Raw genomic sequence first — 24,465 nt, forward strand, 5'->3', positions numbered from 1 at the left:
GTCTCTGCCCCCACATCAGCAGCTGGAGACAGCATTATGATGATTACTTAATCAGACACCTCTGTGTGTGTGTGTGTGTGTGTGTGTGTGTGTGTGTGTGTGTGTGTGTGTGTGTGTGTGTGTGTGTGTTTTGAGAGGATTACACAGCAGCTTTAGGCATCATGTGTTTTACCAAAGATGAGTTATAAATGGAGCCATGATGCTGTTGCACTCGGTTCTAGCGTTCCATTTTCTCCTGTTCTGCTCTTTGTAGTTAAATTCTAATGAAAAATACAATTATCCTCCTGGTTCTACTGCGTTCTGTCAGATGAGTGCTGTGCCAGCAGTGTTATATAAGACAATATTCTAAACTTGGGCAAAGCACCAAAATCGTGACAGATAAGCGTGCATACAGAAGCCAAGCTGAGCCAGAGCCTCGCGCATACACCGCGTTCACAGGCTACACGGTGTGCATCCACACAGCTGCAAACCCACGAGGAAGACGCTGTTCGGCTTTATTATTCAATGTTGTTGATTGGTTTATTTACCTACCAACAGCTTCCAGCACAGCAGCCAAAACGAGATCATCTCCAGTCGGCCGCGGCGCGCGCATTCCTCTCCACCGCTCCCCAACGGCAGCGCGAGCAGCCAGGCGGCCACTCTCTGGCGCGAGGAGGGACGCATACAAGCTGGCGGCTGCCGCGAGCGTACGTGTATGTGGTGGAGAGAGATAGAGAGAACGAGAGCAGCGGGGGAGAGAGAGGCAGGCTGTATCGACCTGAGCTAGTGTGTGAATTAGAGCAGAAGAGATCGATTTTTATTGGCAGACTCTTGCACATCTCTCTCTCTTTTTACTGTACGCCTGGTTCCGACCCCCCTCCCCATCTGCGCCCGCTGCATCCGCCGTTCACGCCCCCCAGGCTTCAACACTGTAAAAGATAGCTATCTTAGCAAGTAGGCTAGGCCTGTGGGGGATGTACAGTTAATATCTACTGTTAGCATCACGGACATAATCTTTGTTTGTATATGTTAACTGTTATTTGAATTGCTTTAGACTGCGAATTCATAATTTACTGTTTTAATGGATTTTATCTAATTACTTAATTTATTTAATTTTATGTAGGTAATTACATTATAACTATAAATACTGCCACATATTATATTCAGGTCTGTGACGTCATTAAACACTTTCCTTATGCCTTTGAGGACAGGTAGTTTCAGGTCATGCAAAAACAACTTTAATTTGCACATTTATGGTCATTAGAGTTAGAAAGCAAGATAAACTAGGCTACTCTCTGTCATGGTCCCTGGGTCTATGTGTTAACAGACCTCTCTGCACTGAATCATATCTGTTATTAACCTCTGTCTCTCTTCCACAGCATGTCTTTGTCCTGTCTTCCTTCTCTCTCCCCAACCAATCACAACAGATGGCCCCGCCCCTCCCTGAGCCTGGTTCTGTCTGAGGTTTCTTCCTGTTAAAAGGCAGTTTTTCCTTCCCACTGTTGCCAAAGTGCTGCTCATAGGGGGTCATATGATTGTTGGGCTTTTCTCTGTATGTATTATTGTAGGGTCAACCTTACAATATAAAGCACCTTGAGGCGACTGTTGTTGTCATTTGGTGCTGTATAAATAAAAGTGAATTGAATTGAATTAAATTGGGTCTTGGACCCAGACTCTTGCAGAGTGTGCAAGAGTGCAGAGTTTCCTGTTTGTTTGTTTTTTCCATATTTATTTACATTTTCAGTTTTTGGTTTCTCATCTGGTTCTGTTCGGTTGGTTGTATTTTATTCCCTGAGTCCCTGTGTATTGCTTCCCTTGTTTTTCCATCTCTGTTTTCCTTTTGTGTGAAGTCATTCATTATTTACCTTGTTCTGCCGTCTCTCACATTTTACTTTGGTAAGCATTTCTCTCTGTGTCATGTGCTGACTTGTACTTCCTCATTTCATTTGGTCTGGTGTCTGCAGCTGTTTCCCAACTGTTCCCCCTCCCATCATTATCTTATGCATACATTTTCTCAATTTCCATTTGTCCTTTGTTGAGTTGTCCCACATAGCTGTGCTCTCCCTAGTTTCCCCAGGAATTGCTTTCTTCAGTTATTCCTTAAGGCCTTTGGATGTTTTCTCTTTTTGGACTGTGAGTTACTTTTGTCAGTTTGGCAGTAAGCACCTCTGTATACTGCATTATGCTTTTGGGTGGGTAAGCCGCCACCACACTTCACACAGCTAAATCTGACACTCCCATTGGCTCCATGTTGTTAATCACAAGGTGTTAGCCAGTAAGCATGGGTTACAACCAGATCCTCTCCTCATTTGTCACATCCAGTTCCAAACACCAAAATGGTGCTGGCATAAACGCTCAGCGCTAGGCTTCATATCAGGACACCTTTGGGTGAGGGCACACTGGCTATGGCCGTCTTTTATTTACTGGTTTTGTGATAGAGGTTGATAAATGTTTAATAAGTAGTTTAAAATGTTGTTAGATAATGTTTGAATAAATTAATGTAATACTGTAACTTTTTTTGATATGATGTCACAACATCGCATTTGCTTCTTCTCATGTTTTATTTTATTGTCTTTCTCTTGTTCATTAAATAACTTGTAAATTACTTTGGTCAACTTTGTTGCTTTTAATTGTGCTATAGAAATATATTGAGACACTAACAATTATAGTAAAATAATAAAATAAAGGAAAAAAACAAATTGAAATAGATGTTGCAGTTTTCTGTCCCAATGTTGCAATTCCATCAGAAGTAATGGCTAAAATAAAATCCCACAGCAGGAACATTTTTAACACTCTTATATCGTCTGTGTTTGTTAGAGAGCAAGTTCGTGAACGAGGTGAGCTGAGGTAAGTTCAATTCAATTCAATTTTCCACGGAAGAGGTGCCTGAAAGCAAAGGCTCTGCCTCACATACTACTTTTAAATATCATAGGAACGATAGGGAAGAGAGCATTCTCAGACTGAAGTGCTCTGTTGGGGTGATATGGTACTATGGTGCATACCTCATCCCCGGCTCCTGTCAGGATTGGGCTGGTAAACGCCAGATCGCTGGTGAACAAATCTTTTATTCTGAATGAGTTATTCACCTCCTGGAACCTGGACTTCATGTGTGTCACAGAGACTTGGCTTAACTCTGGTGAGTCCAGTATTTTATCCAAACTTTTACCAGCGGATTGTTCCTATTTTAACACACCAAGGACATCAGGGAGAGGAGGAGGTAAACAGTGTTTTTTACAGCCCTCGTCTTCCAGCTTTGAGCTCACGTGTTTTGAAGTCAGTCGCTCTAACTCTGTGCTCTTTGCTGTTATTTATCGTCCCCCTAAATACAATAAGAATTTCATTAATGACTTTTCAGAATTTCTAGCTGGGATTATGCCCAACTATGATCATGTTCTTATTGTGGGAGATTTTAATATCCATGTCTGCTGTCCTGACAAACCTCTGGTGAAGGAGTTTTTAAGCCTCATTGACTCTTTTAATCTGGTCCAGCCCGTACCTGGTCCCACACATGAACACGGACACACACTAGACCTGGTCTTGTCACACAGTCTACCTGTGTCTAACGTGGAAGTGACTGACACTGCTTTCTCTGACCATATGGCTGTATTATTTGATGATGTGTTTTCGCGCACTACAGTTCAAACCAGCGCTCCTGTTCGCCGCTGTCAGATTATTAACCCTTCCACTGCTGCCCAGTTCTCAACTGCTTTTAACCAGCTGTCTATCCCTGCCGATCGTACTCCCTTGGACACAGAGGACCTCAGCTCCTGGTTTCAATCTTCTTGCCTAACCATTCTGGACTCTGTGGCACCATTAATAACCAGGCAGCCCAAGGCTAAAACGGACCCTTGGTTTAACGACGCCACTCGGGCTGTGAGGAGGGAGTGTCGTAGAGCTGAACGCAGATGGAAGAGGGACAAACTGCAGGTGTCTCTTCAAATCCTAAAGGACTGCTGGCGCCTCTATCAGGATACGGTCAAAGAGGCTAAAAGAAAATACTTCTCTAAGATCATTTCCTCCAACAGTCACAATCCACGTGTGTTATTTACAGTGTTGGTCAAGTTACTTGAAAAAAGTAATCAGTAACTAATTACTGATTACTTCCCCAAGAAAGTAATCCGTTACTTTACTGATTACTTATTTTCAAAAGTAATTAATTACTTAGTTACTTTTTAAAAACACGATTTACAACCTGAATAGGTGATAAAGTGATAGATCTTTCAGCCCAGTTCTACTTTTTCTGCATAATCCATCATACAAAATGTAATCAAATGGAAAAGTCTCTTTTTAAAACTTGTTTTATTAGTTTTAATCTTTTAATTTTATGCATCAAGCAAAGATTTAATTATATGCAACATTCTCTGACTGGAAGAAATTAGTTTAACATTTAAACCTATTTTCTGCACATTCCAGCACATAAAATAAAATATTTTTGTGTGTTTACACTCAGTCTTTCAAATAGATGCAAGTAAAACACAGCAGAAAATAAATAAAGTCAAAGACTCAGCGGTCCTGTTGCTCTATTTTCACCTGTAAAGCAGGAGTGGGGTAGGCGGAGGTTTACCCTGGTGCAGGTGTGCCGCGGTCAGTGGAAGAATATCCTTCCACTGCTATGCTGACGACTGTCAGATTGATCTGCCTCTGAAGCAGAAAGATGCCTTCTCTATTAAGCCACTTTTAGCATGTCTAGAAGATATTCAATCTTGGATGTCCCTAAACTTTCTAAGATGTAATTCAAGCAAAACTGAGATGATTGTGTTTGGTCCCAGTGGACCTTGTGAACCCTCCACTATTGACTTGGGACCAGAGATGGGCATAACGCGTTACAAGTAACGCGTTACTGTAATCCGATTACTTATTTTGAGTAACGAGGAAAGTAAGGGATCACTATTGCAATTAGATTACTGTTACTTTCCCGTAAGCACGCTGTGTTTTAACCGTGATTTTTTTGCGAGAGTGTCTCATGACAGTGACGTAAGCGAGCGCGACGTTCGTGACAACAGCTGTGTGCAGATCAACAGTGGATCATATATCGAGTGCGGGAGAGAGTATGAGCATGCAGCGCTTAAAGCGTGGAAGTACTGACCTTACTTTGAGTTTGATTCCATAAAAAGTGACAAAAACATTAGTGTCCATCGTGCGTGGGAAGAAAACTTTTTTTACAGCGAAAAAAACCCCTCAACAAGCACCGAGTAGCTACGACGTAATGTGACATTCACAGAGAAACTGCCGTATCCTTCCACTGACCGCTGCGGCACACCTGCACCAGGGAAACCTACGCCTACGCCACTCCTGCTTTACAGGTGAAAATAGAGCGACAGGACTGCTGAGCCTGTGACTTTATTTATTTTCTGCTGTGTTTTACTTGCATCTATTTGAAAGACTGAGTGTAAACACAAAAAATATTTTATTTTATGTGCTGGAATGTGCAGAAAATAGGTTTAAATGTTAAACTAATTTATTCAACTCAGAGAATGTTGCATATAATTAAATGTTTGCTTGATGCATAAAGTTAAAAGATTAAAACTAATAAAACAAGTTTTAAAAAGAGACTTTTCCATTTGATTACATTTTATATGATGGATTATGCAGAAAAAGTAGAATTGGGCTGAAAGATCTATTGTTTTATTACCTGTTCGGGGTTTTAAAAAGTAACTAAGTAACTAAGTAATTAATTACTTTTGAAAATAAGTAATTAGTAATGTAACGAGATTACTTTTTGGGGGAAGTAATCGGTAATTAGTTACTGATTACTTTTTTCAAGTAACTTGACCAACACTGCTTGGGACCCCTGGCAGAGTATTTTAAACCTGTTGTTTCTAACCTGGGTTTTAAGATGGACAGTGATTTTAAATTGGACACTCAAATTAGGGCTACTGTCAAGTCCAGTTTTTATCATTTAAGGCGTTTGTACCTGGAGGTACCCTGGTCCAAGAGAAAGCTCAGAGGGGATAGGGCCTTCTCTATTGCTGCTCCTAATCTGTGGAACAATCTTCCCCAGCACATTAGAGAGGCCCCTCACTGTCCACTTTTAAAACACGTCTTAAAACCCATTTTTACTCTTTGGCTTATTGTTTTAATCTAATTATCATTTTATACTATTTTATTATTGTTTTTGCTATTTGTGCTAATTTTATTATTTTAAATGTCATTTTAATTATCCTTTTTTTATCTTTATTTTATTTTATTTTTACTTTACTTTTAAACTTATTTAATGTATCATTTCTGGGATGTCAACTGTACAGCACTTTGTGTTCAGCTGGGACTTATTCTAAAAGCGCTATATAAATAAATTACTTGCTTGCTCGCTATGACATCTTGAAGTTAAGATGGGGCCTGATTATTTAAGACCTTGTATGTGAGGAGCAGGATTTTGAATTCAATTCTGGATTTAACAGGAAGCCAATGAAGGGAAGCCAAAACAGGGGAAATCTGCTCTCTCTTTCTAGTCCCTGTCAGGACTCTTGCTGCAGCATTTTGGATCAGCTGAAGGCTTTTCAGGGAGTTTTTAGGACTTCCTGATAATAATGAATTACAGTCGTCCAGCCTGGAAGTAATAAATGCATGAACTCGTTTTTCAGCGTCACTCTGAGACAGGATATTTCTAACTTTAGAGCTGTTGCACAAATGGAAGAAAGCAGTCTTACATATTTGTTTAATATGTGTGTTGAAGGACATGTCCTGGTCAAAAATGACTCCAAGGTTCCTCACAGTGTTACTGGAGGCCAAGGTAATGCCATCCAGAGGAAGAATCTGCTTAGATACCATATTTCTAAGCTTTTCAGGGCCGAGTACAATAACCTCAGTTTGATCTGAATTAAGAAGCAGAAAGTTAGCGGCCATCCAGGTCTTTATGTCTTTAAGACATTCCTGCAGTTTAACTCATTGGTGTGTGTTATCTGGCTTCATTGACAGATAGAGCTGGGTATCATCAGCATAGCAGTGTAAATGTATGCTATGTCTTCTAATGATGCTGCCTAAGGGAAGCATGTATAATGTAAACAGAATTGGTCCTAGCACTGAACCCTGTGGAACTCCATAATTAACCTCAGTGTGTGAAGAGGACTCTCCATTTACATGCACAAACTGGAGTCTATTAGATAGATATGATACAAACCACTGCAGTGCAGTACCTGTAATACCTACAGCATGTTCTAATCGCTCTAATAGGATATTATGGTCGACAGTATCGAACGCTGCACTGAGGTCTAGCAGGACAAGCACAGAGATGAGTCCACTGTCAGAGGCCATAAGAAGATCATTTGTAACCTTCACTAAAGCTGTTTCTGTGCTGTGATGAGCTCTGAAACCTGACTGAAACTCTTCAAATAAACCTCTGCAGATGATCTGTTAGCTGTTTGACAACTACTCTTTCAAGGATGTTTGATATAAAGGAAGGTTGGAGATTGGCCTATAATTAGCTAAGACTGCTGGGTCTAGAGATGCTTTTTGAGTAAAGGTTTAACTACAGCCAGTTTGAAGGCCTGTGGTACATAGCTGATTATTAGAGATAGGTTGATCATATTTAAGATTGAAGCATTAATTAATGGCAGGACTTCTTTGAGCAGTTTTGTAGGAATGGGGTCTAAAAGACACGTTGATGGTTTGGAGGAAGTAATTATTGAAGTTATCTCAGAAAGATCAACTGAAGAAAAAGAGTCTAAATTATGATCTATTGAAATATTGAAAGTAGCCATACGTAATAATATAGATCTGTGGGATGTTATGAATATGTTTTTTTCTCCAATTGTTAAATTTTATTTGTGAAGAAGTTCATGAAGTCATTATTAGTTAACGTTAAAGGGAAGGTTGGCTCAACAGAGCTCTGACTGTTTGTCAGCCTGGCTACAGAGCTGTAAAAAAAAAACTATGATTGTTCTTATGTTATTTACTTAGTGACGAATAGCAAGATGTTTGAACTTGCTCCTGCCCTCTGTCCAGCAGATCACATCTAAACAGACAACAGTAATGCACATGCACAACAATAACTGGGTCACCTTGGATAAAGAGCACAGCTGAAAGAGAACAATACAGACTGAAGGGGAAGAGAGGGAAACTAGGGGGAGAGAAAGAGAGGAATGGGTGGTCGCTTTGCTGCCATGACGGGGAGCAAAACTGAGATTTAACCTTCAGATACAAAATTATTGTTAAACTGCAACTGGAGTAGATGGTCAATGTAATGAATTCTGGGTTTAATCCGGCACTAATCTGCTTTTAATCCCTTATTGGAAGAAAAGATTTTGATGAAGTCTTTCAGGCAGATTTGGAAGTGATTTTATATCGAAGTATCTCTACAGGCTACAGCAGATGGTGACATTAACTGGACGTAGTCTAATTGGCATCCTTCCCAGTGAGGAGGATGAGCCAAGGGAGGATCAGCTATATCCTTCACCAGAATCTCAATATTGTTTCCTATTTAATCTGTAGGAAACGCCCACAATACTGAATTATTAACTAGGCTATAGGAGTGGATGTGAGCATATATGGTTGACTACGTCTTTGAGTTAGTCCTCTTATGCCTGGGAACCTGCCTAGGGGATCGCAGGTGGGATAGACTCCAGCTCCCACACAACTCTAAATTGTTTGATTTGTGACTGAAATGGTGCAAAAGACGGGGCCATGTAATATTTGTTGGTTTTGTTTGTCTATTTCCTCTGTTCTGTCTCCATCTGCATCTTTGTCAGTATAAGTTTCTCTTTGAGTTACTTTTGTGATTTAATAGTTTTCTGTTGTTTCTGGTTTGCTTTCTTTTCCTTCTTATCCTGATTTTCTGTAATTTGTTAATTTCTTCCAACTGCGTCTCACTTCATATCTTTCTCCGTGTCTTTGTCGATATCTTTTGTTGTTTTACATTTGAATCTTTCATTTTAAATTGCTAACACACCAGAAAACACACAAGTCCCATTGGCTGAAATGTTTCAAGGCTTTATAAATAAAGTATTGTGGCGACACACTGGTGCCTGGACATAATAATAATAATAATAAGAAGCTCCATCACAAGTTAAAGCACTTATTGTGACTTGCTAAAATGACGTGTATGTGTTTAGCTCAGGAAGCTCAAACCCTGAACCAAACATGCCAACGATTTTCTGTTCTGACAAATATCTCTATAGCACCACCTCCAAAAATATATTGCCTACATCATTTCAACACAATTTCACAACCACAGATTATATTGGTTTTATATATTTAAAATGCTTATCATGTAGGTCTTTGTACTGTGTATGCTTTCATCTCTCTCACTTTAGGCCAGTCAGTTAATCCTGTGATGCTTATTCTGTTGTGCATCTCTGGACATTTCTTTTTAATTTATAACTGTTTGCGTATCACACAGTGGGCTATATCTCGCTTCAAAGCTTCTATTTGCATGTTGCATTTATGTGTAAGTTGTATGATATATAAATTATTAATAGTAATGAAACATTACTTGAGCTAAAAATGGACAAAAAATTGAGCTAAAAATACAACTTTTGATGTGTCTGTAATGGTTCATCTACCAATACAGAAGTGCCTAAAATGCAGTACCACTGAGGGTCGGTAGGTCTCGCCTATTCCCACTCACACTCCCACTGAAAAATTGTGACCTTATCTCATGAATTTCAATCTGATGTCAGTGCAGTCCTAAATCATGAGATTTGGGTGTCCCCCAGCAGTTCTATCCACTTGTGCAAATATGGTCTGTTCCTAAATTAAGGCCACCATGTGGTCAGAAGGATTGAAGAGGAACGCTGAAACTTTGTGTTGGGAAAGTTTCAGTGACTTACCATTATTCTAATTATTGAAGTTAATTCAGAAAAATCTTTAACAGAGAAGTTTTTAGTGGGAGGAACGTTTTATCACTCATCAGGTGACGTCTTCAGTCTCAGCTGACTGCAGGTTTCCAACCTTATAAACAGGACATTTGTACAATGACTGAAACCAGCACCACTGAATGAACAATGGGCTGGGAGGTCAGTTCATTGATTATTAATTAATATGCAAATGTCATGTCAAATGTCAATGTCATGGCCATTGATCAACAACCACTGATCAATGGCCATGAGTACCATTCACAGAGAGTTGGGGAATGGCTGCAATCACAGCATTGGAAGATGGTGACAGATGTACCCTTAGGCCCCTCCTCCATTCAGAGATGGTCTTTCCCTTTTCACGTAAACGGCCTCCTTGACTCCGCCCTCAAACCAGCGTTCCTCCCTGTCCAGGATGTTATATCCTCATCATTGAAAGAGTGTCCACTGGCCTGTAGGTGTAGATAGACTGCAGAGTCCTGGCCTGACGAGGTGGCTCTTCTGTGTTGTAGCCAGAGGTTGTTTGGTTTCCCCGATGTATAAATCCTGGCAATCCTCCTGCACTTAACAGCGTACACTATGTTACTCTGTTTGTGTCGGGGGACCCGATCCTTGGGGTGGACCCGTTTGGCGCAGCATGTTTTGGGGTTTAAAAGCCACAGAGATGCGGTGTTTAGAGAAAATGCGTCTCAGCTGTTCTGATATTCCTGACACATATGGGATCACTACAGGTTTTCACTTAAGCAGCGGTTGTCCTTCTCTCCTGGATTGGATGGAGCTTTCTTGTTGACAAAAGTCCAGGTGGGATAACCACTTACTCAGGGCCTTCTTGATGTGATGTTCTTCTGCTTCTCTGGCCGCTGTGTCTGTGGGGATGGTGAAGACAGATGTAACATCGTACGAGACCATGGTTTCATCTGCCTCCATCATGACATCTCTCACTTTCTCAACAAAATCCAACGTGTTCTGGATGTGGTGTTCAGAGCTGCCTACCAGCCGTTGAGGATTGAAGACAGAAACTTAGAGATGTTATAGGGTGACCGAGTTGATCATACAGACAATCGGTCTTAAACCCTGTTTCTGTATCTTCGGTAAACCATACAGACTTGGTGTAGACTCCCCTGGGTACAGCCTGTGGTATGAGGTCCGGTTGGTAGCCTTGTCTTGTTCTAAGTGCTTCAGACAGTCTATCACCCTCTTGCTGTAGCCACTTCCTGGGTCTGGTTTCAGGGGCTCATAAGTATTTTTGTCACTAAGCAGTGACAAAATTTTCTCATGATAGTCTTTCTGGTTTAGCAAAACTGTGCACCTGCCCCTTGTCTGCTGGAAGGATGATAATGTTGTTGTCATTGTTAAGTGATGTGAGTGCCTTCCTCTCCTCCATGCTGATGTTGGATGCTGGGGGCTTTGCATTGCTGAGGCAGGCCCAAACTTTTGTCCGTAGTTGCTCTGCTTCCATGTCTGCATGTTGGTGTTTGAATTCCTGTTTCTGTGGCTGTGATAACTGATAACAGCATTCAGGTAGCTGTTCTGCACTGTATTGGCACAAATTATATCTGTAAATTTCGTAACAGTACTTTCAGAAAGACATCTACTGTGATGAAATCTATTCCCCACTGCATTTCTGTAAATAAATGCTATTAGTAAATGATCAGAGAAACAAGGGTTTTCAGGAAACACTGTTAAATGTTCAGTTTCTATGCCATATTTGAGAACAAGATCTAGAGTGTGATTAAATCTGTTAATAACAGATTAAATGTTGAGGCTGTCATTTTTAGCATCTACATGAATGGTAAAATCACCCAAGTCTGAGAAATCTCTGACTGAGGCCCAGGTGGACGATAGATATCAACAACAAAACAAAACAAAAACGTTTTTTGATATTTCCAGCTGGGGTGGAAATGCGAAGCATCAGGCTTTCAAATGAATTCAGACTCTGTCTGGGTCTTTGGTCGATTAATAACTTGGAGTGGAAGATTGCTGCCACACCGCCCCCTTCTGTCCTGTGAGGGTTCGAGGATTCTGACATTTATATAACTGTTGATTCATTTAAACTAACATAATCATCCTGCTGTAACCAGGTTTCTGTAAGGCAGACTAAATCGATTGTTGATCAGTTATTCATTCATGTGCTAACAGAGACTTAGAATAGAGATCCCTAGTGTTTAAAAATCCACTAATACATAATATAATAAAAACATCCAAGATTAAAAATACTGTATGAAAACTACAACAGTGGCTCCAGTGGACACATTTTTTTGTGTTTTACACTCAGTTTCACTTCAGCTCTTTGTAACTTTCCTCGGCTCCACAGCTGCACTGTCTGTGCTTCTAATTCTGTATATATTTTATTTTATGTTTATCTTTGTTTATTTTATTCTTCTTCCATCAGCTCTGTTCCATCAACTTCAGTTATCAATTAAACACAGACCTACAATACAAAATAATATTCAAATACTACTTTTTCTCTTACACTTACGGGACTTTTCAGCTTCACAACACTTGAGATGGAGTTCTTACTGAAAATAGAAAAATCCCTGGTCCCAACAAAGAATAATTTCAGCACCTGTTAGTTCACATTGTTGTCAGCATGCGATCAGGCTTTCAGAAAACTTTAAAGGCAGGCAGAAAATTGAAGAAGGGCTGATTCTTACCTGCTTTTCCTGCTGTTGGAGTGCTGATTGTGGTTGATAAGACTACTCTGAAACTGATAAATGATCTTATCTTTCTGCTTCTTTAACTCTTTCTGTCGCCCCTGATGTTATTCTGGTCTTTCCACGTTCACTCTAACCCCGAGTCTCTCGTTCTCTCGTCCATATATCTCACTGCCAGCAGGGTGCATTCTGAGTATGTGTGGGCAGCAGCCAATCAGAAAACAGCAGCCTTTGCGACACTGGTGGCACACACATGTTCAGCCTCACACTCTCATACTGACTCACTTTTTACAGGCTACATAGCAAACGATGCTCTCTCTGTCTCTGTCTCTCTTTCTCCAACAGAGAGAGAGGCACATCTGTCATCTGCTACTCTCATCCAGCCAGAGGATTTTTGTATGTTAAAACTTGATAATCTCCTGGCAACGCATGGTCCCTGCAACGCTGAGATTGAATGATTTTATGTTTAAAGTTTCCTTGCAGTCCTTGTGCTTCATGTAAGGCTTGAAAAAGCTGGTACTTACGTGCTGGTTTCTATGTAATGTTGGGTTAAGAATGTTATATAATCTCTGATGTCACGTCAAGCACATCAATGGAGGTTTTTTTCTGAATTCAGAATAGTAACAGAGAGTGTCAGCCAGGCCTCAGGATGGAACATGAAAATATCAGTGATATGAAATAAAACATTAAGTTGTCACCATGATGAAAGTGTCCTGAAGGAGTATTTAGTATAACCAACACACCGCAGGCCCTCTTCTGTGTTGTTCTCACAATATTAAGCATCTGAACTGGATCTTATGTTTGAACTGAAATCCTTTATTGTCATTGTACACAGTACAATGACAATAAAGACCGTGGCTCAGGGGGTTGGGAAGCGTATCTGTAACCCAAAGGTCGCTGGTTTGATCCCCGGGCTCTCTGTCCTGGTCGTTGTGTCCTTGGGCAAGACAGTTTTCCCTACCGCCTACTGTTGTTGGCCAGAGGGGCCGATGGTGCGATATGGCAGCCTTGCTTCTGTCAGTCTGCCCCAGGGCAGCTGTAGCTGCCTCCACCAGTGTGTGAATGTGAGAGTGAATGAATAGTGGCATTGTCAAGCGCTTTGGGTCCCTTGAAAAAGCGCTATATAAATCCAATCCATTATTATTATTATTATTACAACAACGAGATTTAAAGATAACTTCTCTTTAAATACAAACAGTAAAATAAGAAAGCAACTCTAAGTACTAATGTGTTTCAGTTCCATCAGAGATGCACCACTGATAGCAAGCCTGTTTACTCCAAAGGACATAGGACACATTTCAATTAATCTGACCACAGAACAGGTTTCTACTTTGCTTCAGTCCATTTTAATTTAGTTTTCTCGGGTGGATCGGTCGTAGGTCAGCAATGGCAGAAATGCCCTCAATAAAATGTTAAACTAGTCCATAAATGACATGGTGAAAGACCTTGATCAAAATTTAAGCAGAATACCAACTGATAAACTGTATGAACCTGTGGACACTTCTTGGTCCAGACGTGCAACTGCAGATGCTTGCTTCAGTTGGCCAAACAGTTCCTGGTGACACCAGCTTCTTCTGGTCCTTGTAAAAAAAATGGTTCTCAAATGCTGGGGAAGTTGTCTCAGCAAGGGAGATACCATGTAAGCCCATCCACTGTGGAATGGTTATTATTTCTCAGTCAAAACACCTGAGTTATATAAGCACACACATCCAGTACCCCAAACACAGTACCAAAGAAAATATCCAGTACACCAAACAAAGTCAGAACTAAATAAATAAAAAAGCCTTTGCATTATGTAAAAACATTTTCACTGTCCATTATGTAATTTACAATGTTTTGGTCTATTTGATTATTTTATAGATTACTCAGGTAGATTCTTTAATACGGGATGCAAAAACCTAAAAAAAAATAAAATAAAAGGTCATATTTCCAGGATATTTGAGTCGTTCTCCCTCCATTAGTTTGGATTTTATAATACATTTGAAATGTGAATCACAAGTGCAAGGATTCCTTTGGCTGTGCAACAACCAATGCTGCCACTAGATATAAAGCTCCTTGAGGAGACTGTTGTTGCAATTTGGCACTATGTAAATAAAATTGAATTGAACTAGATGACACCCATGAGTGCAAAGAGTAAAGCTCTCAGTAAAGAACCAAGTTTTGACACCGTGTGCCGAGCTGGTCCAGTCACTCTTCTCACATCGGGTAATCACAGAGAAAGTCTTACACTGTTCACCTTCACCCACCAGAGTCGCCACTCATTTTAGGTTACTCCTGGCTCCAGAAACACAATCCCCATATAGACTGGTTAGGGAATAAAATTATCAATTGGAGTTTGTTCTGGCTTGCCCACTGTCTTGTGTCAGCCCTGCCACCTGGATCCATGAAGGAAGATGACTCCCACATCGACATCCCAGACCTTACCACTGTCCCTCTCGGGTATCATGACCTCCAAGAGGTGTTCAGTAAAGACAAAGCACTTTCGCTTCTGCCATATAGACCATATGACTGTGCCATTGATCTCTTACCTGGCGCTCCACTTCCCTCCAGCCGTCTGTTCAACATTTCCAAGCCCAAAAGAGAGGCAATGGAGAAATACATTCATGATTCTCTGGCAGCAGGGATCATCTGGCCTTCATCCTCTCCTGTAGGCGCAGGATTCTTTTTTGTGGCTAAGAAGGACAAGAGCCTCCGTCCATGTATTGACTTCAGAGGTCTCAACGCTATCACCGTCAAGAACAAATACCCCCTGCCACGCATCAGTGCCGCGTTTGAGCCCCTGCAGGGGGCCACTATTTTCACTAAATTAGATCTCCGCAATGCTTAGCATGTGGTCTGTATCAGGGAGGGTGACGAATGGAAAACAGCTTTCAACACCCCGCTAGGCCATTTTGAATACCTGGTCATGCCCTTTGGGTTAACCAACGCTCCAGCCGTGTTCCAAAGCTTGGTCAATGATGTGCTACGGGACTTTCTGAACCGCTTTGTCTATGTCTACCTAGATGACATTCTAATCTTTTCCAGGAACCTCCAAGAACACAAGGTCCATGTTCGGGCCGTGCTACAGCGTCTGTTAGAAAATAGATTCTACGTCAAGGCTGAGAAGTGCGAGTTTCATGCACCTTCTGTCACATTTCTGGGATACGTTTTAGCTGGAGGGCAGGTGAAGACGGACCCAGCCAAGATCCGGGCAGTTCAGGAATGGCCCACACCCACCACTCGCAAGCAGCTACAACGCTTTCTGGGCTTCGCTAACTTCTATCGGCGCTTCATTAGGAAATACAGTCAGGTAGCCACATCACTCACCACACTCACCTCTGTAAAGCGCCAGTTCTCCTGGACGTCTGAAGCTGAGGCTGCTTTTCAAAGACTGAAACATCTCTTCACCTCAGCTCTTGTGTTGATCCAACCAGACCTCAGAAGGCCATTTGTCATTGAAGTAGACGCTTCAGACATCGGTGTAGGAGCTGTCCAATCCCAATCCCCACACAGGCCCCAGAGGGAAAATACGTTCTTTTCACGACGGTTTTCGCCAGCTGAAAGGAACTATGATGTTGGGGACAGAGAGCTACTAGCCATTAAACTTGCTCTGGAAGAATTCCGCCACATATTAGAGGGAGCGGAGCACCCGTTCACTATCTTCACCGATCACAAGAACCTTTCCTACCTTAGGACAGCAAAGCGACTGAACGCCCGCCAAGCCAGGTGGTCTTTGTTTTTTGATCGATTCAGATTCAGAATCTTCTTCTGTCCAGGCTCTAAAAACACAAAAGCCGACGCCCTCTCCCAGCAATACAGTCCAGATGAGGAACATCTTGAACCAGCTCCTGTGCTTCCTGTGCTTCCTGCTTGGTAGGATTCCTGTCTTGGAGTGTGGAGGAAACCATTCAGACCCTGGAATGGGTCGTGTCATCCCTGCGGCTGCCCGCTCAGCAGTGATTAGGTGGGCCCACACTTCTCATTTCTCCTGTCACCCTGGAACAGGTCGCACAATTAGTCTCCTTAAGCGCCATTTTTGGTGGAGAACTTGGGAACGCGATGCAAAGGAATATGTTGCTGCATGTGAGATCTGTGCCTGAAGCTAAAGACCCGGACTCAGCGGCCTTCCAGACTCCTACAACCTGGAGTCATCCCTGTTGGAGCTTGTCAGTAGCAAAGGCCTGAAGGTACAAAAATGAATACTGAAGAGAGCTTAACACCATTCCTGCTTGAATTTGAAGGCCGATTTAAGTCTATCCTTTCAGAGTTCCAGAGTTAAACACAGGCTGAATATCCAACTGTGACAAACATTGTCCTGCATACAGGGTCAAACGATGTGTCCAAACAACAATGGGAGGTTCTGAAACGGGACTTTATTGGATTATTAAACACTGTAAACTCTCTGAATGCAGCTGTATTCATCAGTGGGCCTGTACCGCCGGTCAGAGGAGGAGACGAGAGATTCAGCAGGCTGTTTACACTGAATAAATGGCTTATATCAGCATGTGCTGACCACTCAGTGCATTTTATCGACAACTTTAATATTTTTTGGGAACGCAGGCATCTGTTTAAAGCAAATGGATTTAATTTTAACAAGTCAGGGGTGAAACTGTTCACCTCCAACTTGTTTTATTCCATACGTCATCCATCTGTGCTTGGAGCCAAGGCTGAGATAAACGAGGAGTTATCTCATAAAGAGGAACAAACAGTACTCCAAGAACAGACAAAGCCCAGCAGAAACCTTGAGGAGGAGCTCCATCTGCCCCCACCCGGGAAGAGCCTCAGAAAGGAGAGACATCTGAGGCAAGAAGAGGCAAGAAGAGGGGTCCCTATTTGCCTCCAACTCTCTCAACAACACCAACGACCAGGACCAGGATCTTCCCCAGTCCCCCAAACCCCTGACAGGCCATCACCCCCATCACCCTCCTCCCCCTCCCTTTCTCCCTCCTCCCCACACCTGAAATTCACTGAAGAGATGATGGAGCGGGTCAATGCTGGGCTCAGATCTACCCCCCGGCCCAATCCCTCTTTGTCCCCCATAAACCCCCCACCAAAGCAGCCAAAGGTTCGCCACCGAGCCCCACCCTCAACAGAGCAATCGAAGTCACATTGCCCAGCCTCGCCCCCCTTAGTTCCTCCTTACCACCTTCATGCTTTGTCTCCGCAGTCTGATGTGTGATGTGTGGAGGGTCCGGGCTGCGAGGATTATGGCAGTGGTGACTTTTCCCAGGAGAAGCTGGGACCCTGTTTACTAGAAGGTTTTAAAATCTCTGTACTTTTAGGTGACAGGAGACATGTGGCCTGGTCAAAACACAGAGAGCTGCACTCTAAAAGATCTTTAAACATAGTAAACATACCTTGTGTGCCACAGACTGCTCCCAAACACGAGGGGACAAGTAATGCCTCTAAAACACTTAAGTTGGCTTAATTAAAACGTTAGATCTTTAGCTGGGAAAACATTTTTAATTAATGATTTAATCACTGAGCACAGCCTTGGTTTTATGTTTTTAACTGAAACTTGGTTGGACCAAAATAACAGTGGAGCTGTTCTCATCGAGACGACCCCTCCTAACTACTGTTTTATCAGTGAGGCCAGGGTGAGCAGGAGAGGAGGGGGGGTTGCTGTCTTATTTAATGAATCATTTCAATGTAAGCAGCTATCTCCTGGAAGTTTTCAGTCTTTTGAATATGTGGCTTTACAGCTGAAGGCCCCATCCAAAGTTGTGTTTCTTAATGTTTACAGGCCTCCCAAATACTGCACAGACTTTTTTAATGACCTCAGTGAACTGCTGTCTGTGACCTGTGTTGATTTCGACTGTGTAATTATTGTTGGGGATTTTAACATCCATGTGGACAACCCTCAGGACAAAGGGACTAAAGACCTGAGTAACACTCTGGGCAACTTTGGGCTGACTCAGCATGTAACAGAGGCCACACATAATAGAGGACACACTCTTGACCTACTGATCTCCAAAGGCCTGAGCATTTCAAACATTACTGTGTCTGATGTGGGCTTATCTGATCATTACTGTGTTTTCTTTGAAAGTAAAATCTCAGCCCACACAAATATATCAACAGCAGTGATCACAAAACGGTGTATAACTGAAGACAGTAGTGAGATCTTTAACCAGGTCTTCCCATTAACACCTGACCTGTCCAAAGGTTCAGTCAATGAGCTCGTCAATAGCTTCAATGCTAACATGTTAAATCTAATGGACACTATTGCTCCCATTAAGGTGAAGGTTATCTCTGGAAGGAAAAAGTCTCCATGGAGAAACTCCACACTAGTGAAAAATGAAAAAAGAGAGTGTAGGAAAGCTGAGCGCAGATGGAGAAAAACAAACCTCCAGGTTCATTATGACATCTATAAAGAGAAACTTCACAATTATAATTTACAACTGAGGAGTGCAAGAAGGTCCTACTTCTCTGACATCATCACTAAAAACAGCCATAATGCTCGGGTCTTATTTTCTACAGTTGACAGGCTAACAAACCCTCCTGTGCCAGTGGCAGCTGAACTTCATTCGACCATGGCCTGCAATGACTTTGCCAAATTCTTCACAGACAAAATCCAAAAGATTAGACAAGCAGTTGGTACATCAACAGCAGATCCAGGATATGTACTGTGTCCACCGAAAAACTGTTTAAACACCATCAAACAGTTTCACCCGATTAACAGCAAAGACCTGGAGGACATCTTAGGTCAACTGAACTCCTCCTCTTGCTGTTTAGATGTCCTGCCAACAAGTTTTTTCAAAAAGGTCTCAAAGACTTTAGAGTCAGACCTGTTACAGATCGTCAACTTTTCTTTATTATCAGGTGTGTTTCCAGAATCACTAAAAACTGCTGTAATCAAACCTATACTGAAAAAGGACAATCTTGACAAGACACAAATGAACAACTACAGGCCGATCTCAAATCTCCCATTTTTAAGTAAGATCATTGAAAAGCAGTTTCTCAACAGCTCAGTTACTTCTTAAAACAGAATAATTGCTACGATGCCTTCCAGTCAGGTTTTAGACAGAACCACAGCACTGAAACCGCTCTGACAAAAGTGTTCAATGACATATGTCTGAATACAGACCGTGGAAAAATGTCAGTCTTAGTTTTACTGGATCTCAGTGCAGCATTTGATACAGTTGACCACAACATATAACTCAAACGACTGGAGAACTGGGCAGGTCTTTCAGGAACTGTACTAAACTGGTTCAAAACATACTTAGAAAACAGGAAATACTTTGTATCAATAGGTAACTTCACATCCGAGCAGACAAGTATCACATGTGGAGTTCCCCAAGGTTCCATCTTGGGACCCCCTCTGTTTAACATTTACATGCTCCCACTGGCACAGATTATAAAGAACAACAAAATAAACTACCACAGCTATGCAGATGACACACAAATATATATCACAGTGTCACCAGGAGACCAAGGCCCTGTACAGGCTCTTGGTAAATGCATTGAGGAAATTAATGACTGGTTGTGCCACAATTTTCTCCAACTAAACAAAAACAAAACTGAAGTAATAGTCTTTGGCGCCAAAGAAAAACGATTACAGGTCACCAGAGAACTTCAATCCATACATCTAAAAACCACAAACCAGGCGAGAAATTTGGGTGTAGTGATGGATGCAGACCTAAACTTAGAAAAACACATTAAGACAATAACAAAGTCAGCTTACTATCACCTCAAGAATATTTCAAGGATAAAAGATCTGATGTCTCAACAGGACCTGGAAAAACTAGTCCATGCATTCATTTTTAGTAGGCTTGATTACTGTAACAGCATCTTTACAGGTCTACCTAAAAAAATCAGTCAGACAACTACAGCTCATTCAGAACTCTGCTGCTCGAGTCCTCACTAAGACCAAAAAAGTGGACCACATCAGTCCAGCTCTGAGGTCTTTACACTGGCTGCCTGTCCGTCAGAGGATAGACTTTAAAGTTCTGATGCTGGTCTATAAAGCTCTGAATGGTTTAGGACCAAAATACATCAGTGACCTCCTGACCCAGTATGAACCTTCCAGATCCCTCAGGTCATATGGATCCGGTCTTTTATCAGTTCCCAGAGTCAGAACCAGACACGGAGAAGCTGCATTCAGCTTTTATGCTCCTTATATCTGGAACAAACTCCCAGAAAGCCTCAGATCAGCTGAAACACTCAGTTTATTTAAATCCAGGCTGAAGACTCACCTATTCTCAGCTGCATTTGAATAAAGCACCAAATCCACACTTTTAAGCTTAAATTTCAAAACTTACACTAACTACTGATCTTATCTATTTCTGATTTTATCTGTTTTGATTTTATATACTGTTTTGTTTGTTTGTTAAGCTTAAATTTCCAAACTTACATTAACTACTGATTTTATCTACTGTTCTGATTTTATCTGTTTTGATTTTATATACTGTTTTGTTTGTTTGTTTGTTAAGTGGGTTTAGAGCTCTGGGTAGCTCCCCAGCTGGGTCTAGACTGGGTCTAGAGAGTATTTTAAATTCAGGGAATTTAAAATAGAAAGTAGCTCGTCCACAGAAGGACTGGTAGCTCCCCTTACGATAAGGGTTCAGATCGCGCGAACAGGTGTGGGATTAGAGCTCTGGGTAGCTCCCCAGCTGGGTCTAGACTGGGTCTAGAGAGTATTTTAAATTCAGGGAATTTAAAATAGAAAGTAGCTCGTCCACAGAAGGACTGGTAGCTCCCCTTACGATAAGGGTTCAGATCGCGCGAACAGGTGTGGGATTAGAGCTCTGGGTAGCTCCCCAGCTGGGTCTAGACTGGGTCTAGAGAGTATTTTAAATTCAGGGAATTTAAAATAGAAAGTAGCTCGTCCACAGAAGGACTGGTAGCTCCCCTTACGATAAGGGTTCAGATCGCGCGAACAGGTGTGAAATGTGTGTGTTTAGTTAGTTTGTTTGTTTGCTTGTTTTAATCAATTTTAAATCATGCTTTTTATTTGTTTTTGTTTCTAATGTCTCTGTAAAGCACTTTGAATCACCTTGTTGTTGAATTGTGCTATACAAATAAATTTGCCTTGCCTTGCCTTGCCTTGCCTTACCTGTGGCTCGTTGGTCTAGGCGTATGATTCTCGCTTTGGGTGCGAGAGGTTCTGGGTTCAAATCCCGGACGAGCCCCCTTAAAATCCCCAGCTCTTAGCTTCATGGAATTCTTTGGTAAGACACATTCCTTCTGGGGCATTGTAAATGTGTTGTGTGCCAAACCATTCAATGTGATGTGTGACACCAATTTGTCTTTCTAAAATAACGTTTTTGATTTTGTGAAGGAGTCACTCTCATGACTCATTGAGTGATGCCATTGACTGCACAGTCCCTGCCATGCAATCTGTATATGTCACATTTTGAGATTGCCTTGGAAACATTACTGGGCAGGTACTAAAAAAATACCTGTAACCAGGTACTATCACCTAATGGAAACTTTAAAGATCGAGCTGAGTCAAGTTAAGCCAAGCTAGGTAGGTGTAAGTGGAAAAGGGCTATTAGAGATCACAAAGTCTGATCAAAATTGAGGCCATTCAATCAGAATCAGAATCAGAAACTTTATTGTCATTGTCACGAGAACAACGAAATGAAGAATGGTCCCCGATCATTGCATCATCCCTAGCAATATCAAAATATAAATAAAACAATAAAATTCAATAAATAAAATAGATAGAATACTTAAAATACTAATAAGATGTAACAGTAAAACATTCACATACATTCCCACACACATGCTTCAGGCCGTGCATAGATTAACACAAGAGTGGCGTGATGGACATTTTTTTTGTAGTATTCAGATGTGTTATTGCAGTTGGATAACAGCTGTGTTTGAGTCTATTAGTCCTTGCTCTGATTGCCCTGTACCGTCTGCCTGAGGGCAACAGTTCGAACAGGGAGTGGCCAGGATGTGAGGTGTCTTTTATGATGTTTTGGGCCTTTTTAAAACAGTGGGCATTGTGTAGAACTTCCAGTGTGGGGAGAGGGCAGCCAGTGATCTTTTGGGCGGTGTTAATGATCCCTTGGAGTGCTTTCCTCTGAGCCCCTGTGCAGCTAGTGTACCAAATACATATGCAGTAAGTTAGAACACTCTCAATGGTGGCTCTGTAGAAGGACACCAGCAGTTTCTGTGTGATGTTATTCCTCCTGAGAATTCTCAGGAAGTACAGTCTCTGTTGGGCCTTTTTCAGCAGCTCGGAGGTGTTCACACTCCAGGAAAGGTTCTCCTCTATATTGACTCCCAGGAAGCGGAAGCTTGCCACCCTTTCTACACAGTCCCCATTTATGAATAGTGGTTGGATCTCTGCCTTTTTCCTTCTGAAATCTATTATGAGTTCTTTGGTTTTTGAAGTGTTGAGGAGGAGGTTATTGGCCTTACACCATGACGTCAGCTGCTCCACCTCGTCTCTGTACGTAGACTCGTCTCCCTTGGTAATGAGCCCCACCACTGTGGTGTCATCTTCAAATTTCACAAAGATGTTGCTGTGGTGGCGAGGAGTGCAGTCGTGTGTGTAGAGAGAGTAGAGCAGTGGACTGAGCACACAGCCCTGGGGTGAGCCAGTGCTGAGACTCAGGGCTGAGGATGTGTGATGGCCAACTCTGACTCTCTGTCTACGGCCCGAGAGGAAGCTGTTGATCCACATGCAGGTGCTGTATGGAAGCCCCAGGTCTTGTAGCTTGGCCACCAGTTTATGTGGAAGGATGGTGTTAAAAGCTGAGCAGTAATCCACGAAGAGCATCCGCACATAGCTACCATGCTCTTCCAGGTGAGTTAATGCAGCATGGAGTGCTGTGGCTACAGCGTCTTCCGTGGACCGGTTTGCTCTGTAGGCAAACTGGTGTGGATCCAGGCTGCGGGGCAGGGCTGCTGTGATGTGTCTGCAGACCAGCTTCTCAAAGCATTTCATTACCACTGGGGTGAGTGCCACCGGTCTGTAGTCATTCAGGCCGGTGATGTGGGGCTTCTTAGGCAAGGGGACTATGGTGGAGGACTTCAGGCAGAGTGGGACAGTCGCCTGTGCGAGGGATTTGTTGAAGATCCTGGTGAAGATCCCAGCCAGCTGTTCTGCACAATCCCTCAATATTCGACCTGGCACACCATCAGGACCCGCCGCCTTCCTCGGGTTAACAGCCTGCAGCATGCGCCTCACCTCGTGCTCTTCCAGGGTGAGGGTGGTGCAGCTATGGGTGGCGTGTTGCTGCTGTGGCTCCAATACCTCCGGTACCCTGGTCTCAAAGCGGGCGAAGAAGATATTCAGCTCCTCTGCCAGCTCCAGGTCACCGTCCGCAGCTCCGAGATTGATCTTATAGTTGGTTAGGTGCTGGATGCCTTGCCACACCTGCCGGCTGGTATTACTCTTCAGATGGTCCTCAATCCTCCTCCTATAGTCCCCCTTTGCCTCTCTGATGCCTCTCTTCAGGTTGGATCGGGCTGTGGTGTAGTAATCCCTGTTGCCAGACCTGAACGCAATGTTCCTCTCCTGCAGCAGCTGCCTGACCTCCCGGGTCATCCAGGGCTTTTGGTTGGGATAAGCCCGGATCCGTTTGACTGCTGTAACAGTGTCTATGCAGTGTTTTATATAGCAGAGGACACTGTCTGTGAACATTTCCAAGTCCTGATGTTCAAAGATATCCCAGTTAGTCCTGTCAAAACAGTCCTGCAGCTGCTGAGAGGCACCCTCTGGCCATATGGTAATATTCTTTGTGATGGTAAGAGCAGTTTTCTTGAGGGGGGCATATGCAGGGATTAGAAACAGTGACAAGTGGTCAGACTGACCCAGATGTGGCAAAAGTCTGGCCCTGTAGCCCATTTTGATGTTGGAATAAACTGCAATTTCGGTGTAAAGACGTTAAACTACATATGTGAAGGTCTCATAATGGTTTCACCTCTGCTGATAATTACCCACGCCTTTTTTCCACCCCTTGGCTCATGTGATGTGTTTCATAGTTGGTCAACGACCCTGGTAAAGACAACCCGCTCTGGGTTTTAAATACCTGGGACTCTCCAACGTTTAGTTTTAGATCTAACGAAGGTTCTCAGAGGAGAGGTGAAAGGTCTTCAAGGCACTTAGAGAA

At 42.4% G+C, this 24,465-nt stretch overlaps 1 protein-coding gene across 1 annotated transcript in view; it reads right to left on the reverse strand.

Annotated features, from left to right (window-relative positions):
- The window catches only part of LOC146614295 (uncharacterized), a 32,777-nt gene extending 32,114 nt beyond the window's left edge, over nt 1-663 (reverse strand). Inside the window, exon 1 of the mRNA XM_085379086.1 lies at nt 532-663. Coding sequence (XP_085235212.1) covers nt 532-663 — 132 coding nt within the window. The remainder of the gene's footprint in view (nt 1-531) is intronic.
- Nucleotides 664-24,465: the final 23,802 nt, after the last annotated feature.

This window comes from Diplotaxodon limnothrissa, linkage group LG18, assembly GCF_057381915.1.
Source record: "Diplotaxodon limnothrissa isolate DT_005_m linkage group LG18, D_limnothrissa_male_GT1.1, whole genome shotgun sequence".
Taxonomy (NCBI): Eukaryota; Metazoa; Chordata; class Actinopteri; order Cichliformes; family Cichlidae; genus Diplotaxodon; species Diplotaxodon limnothrissa.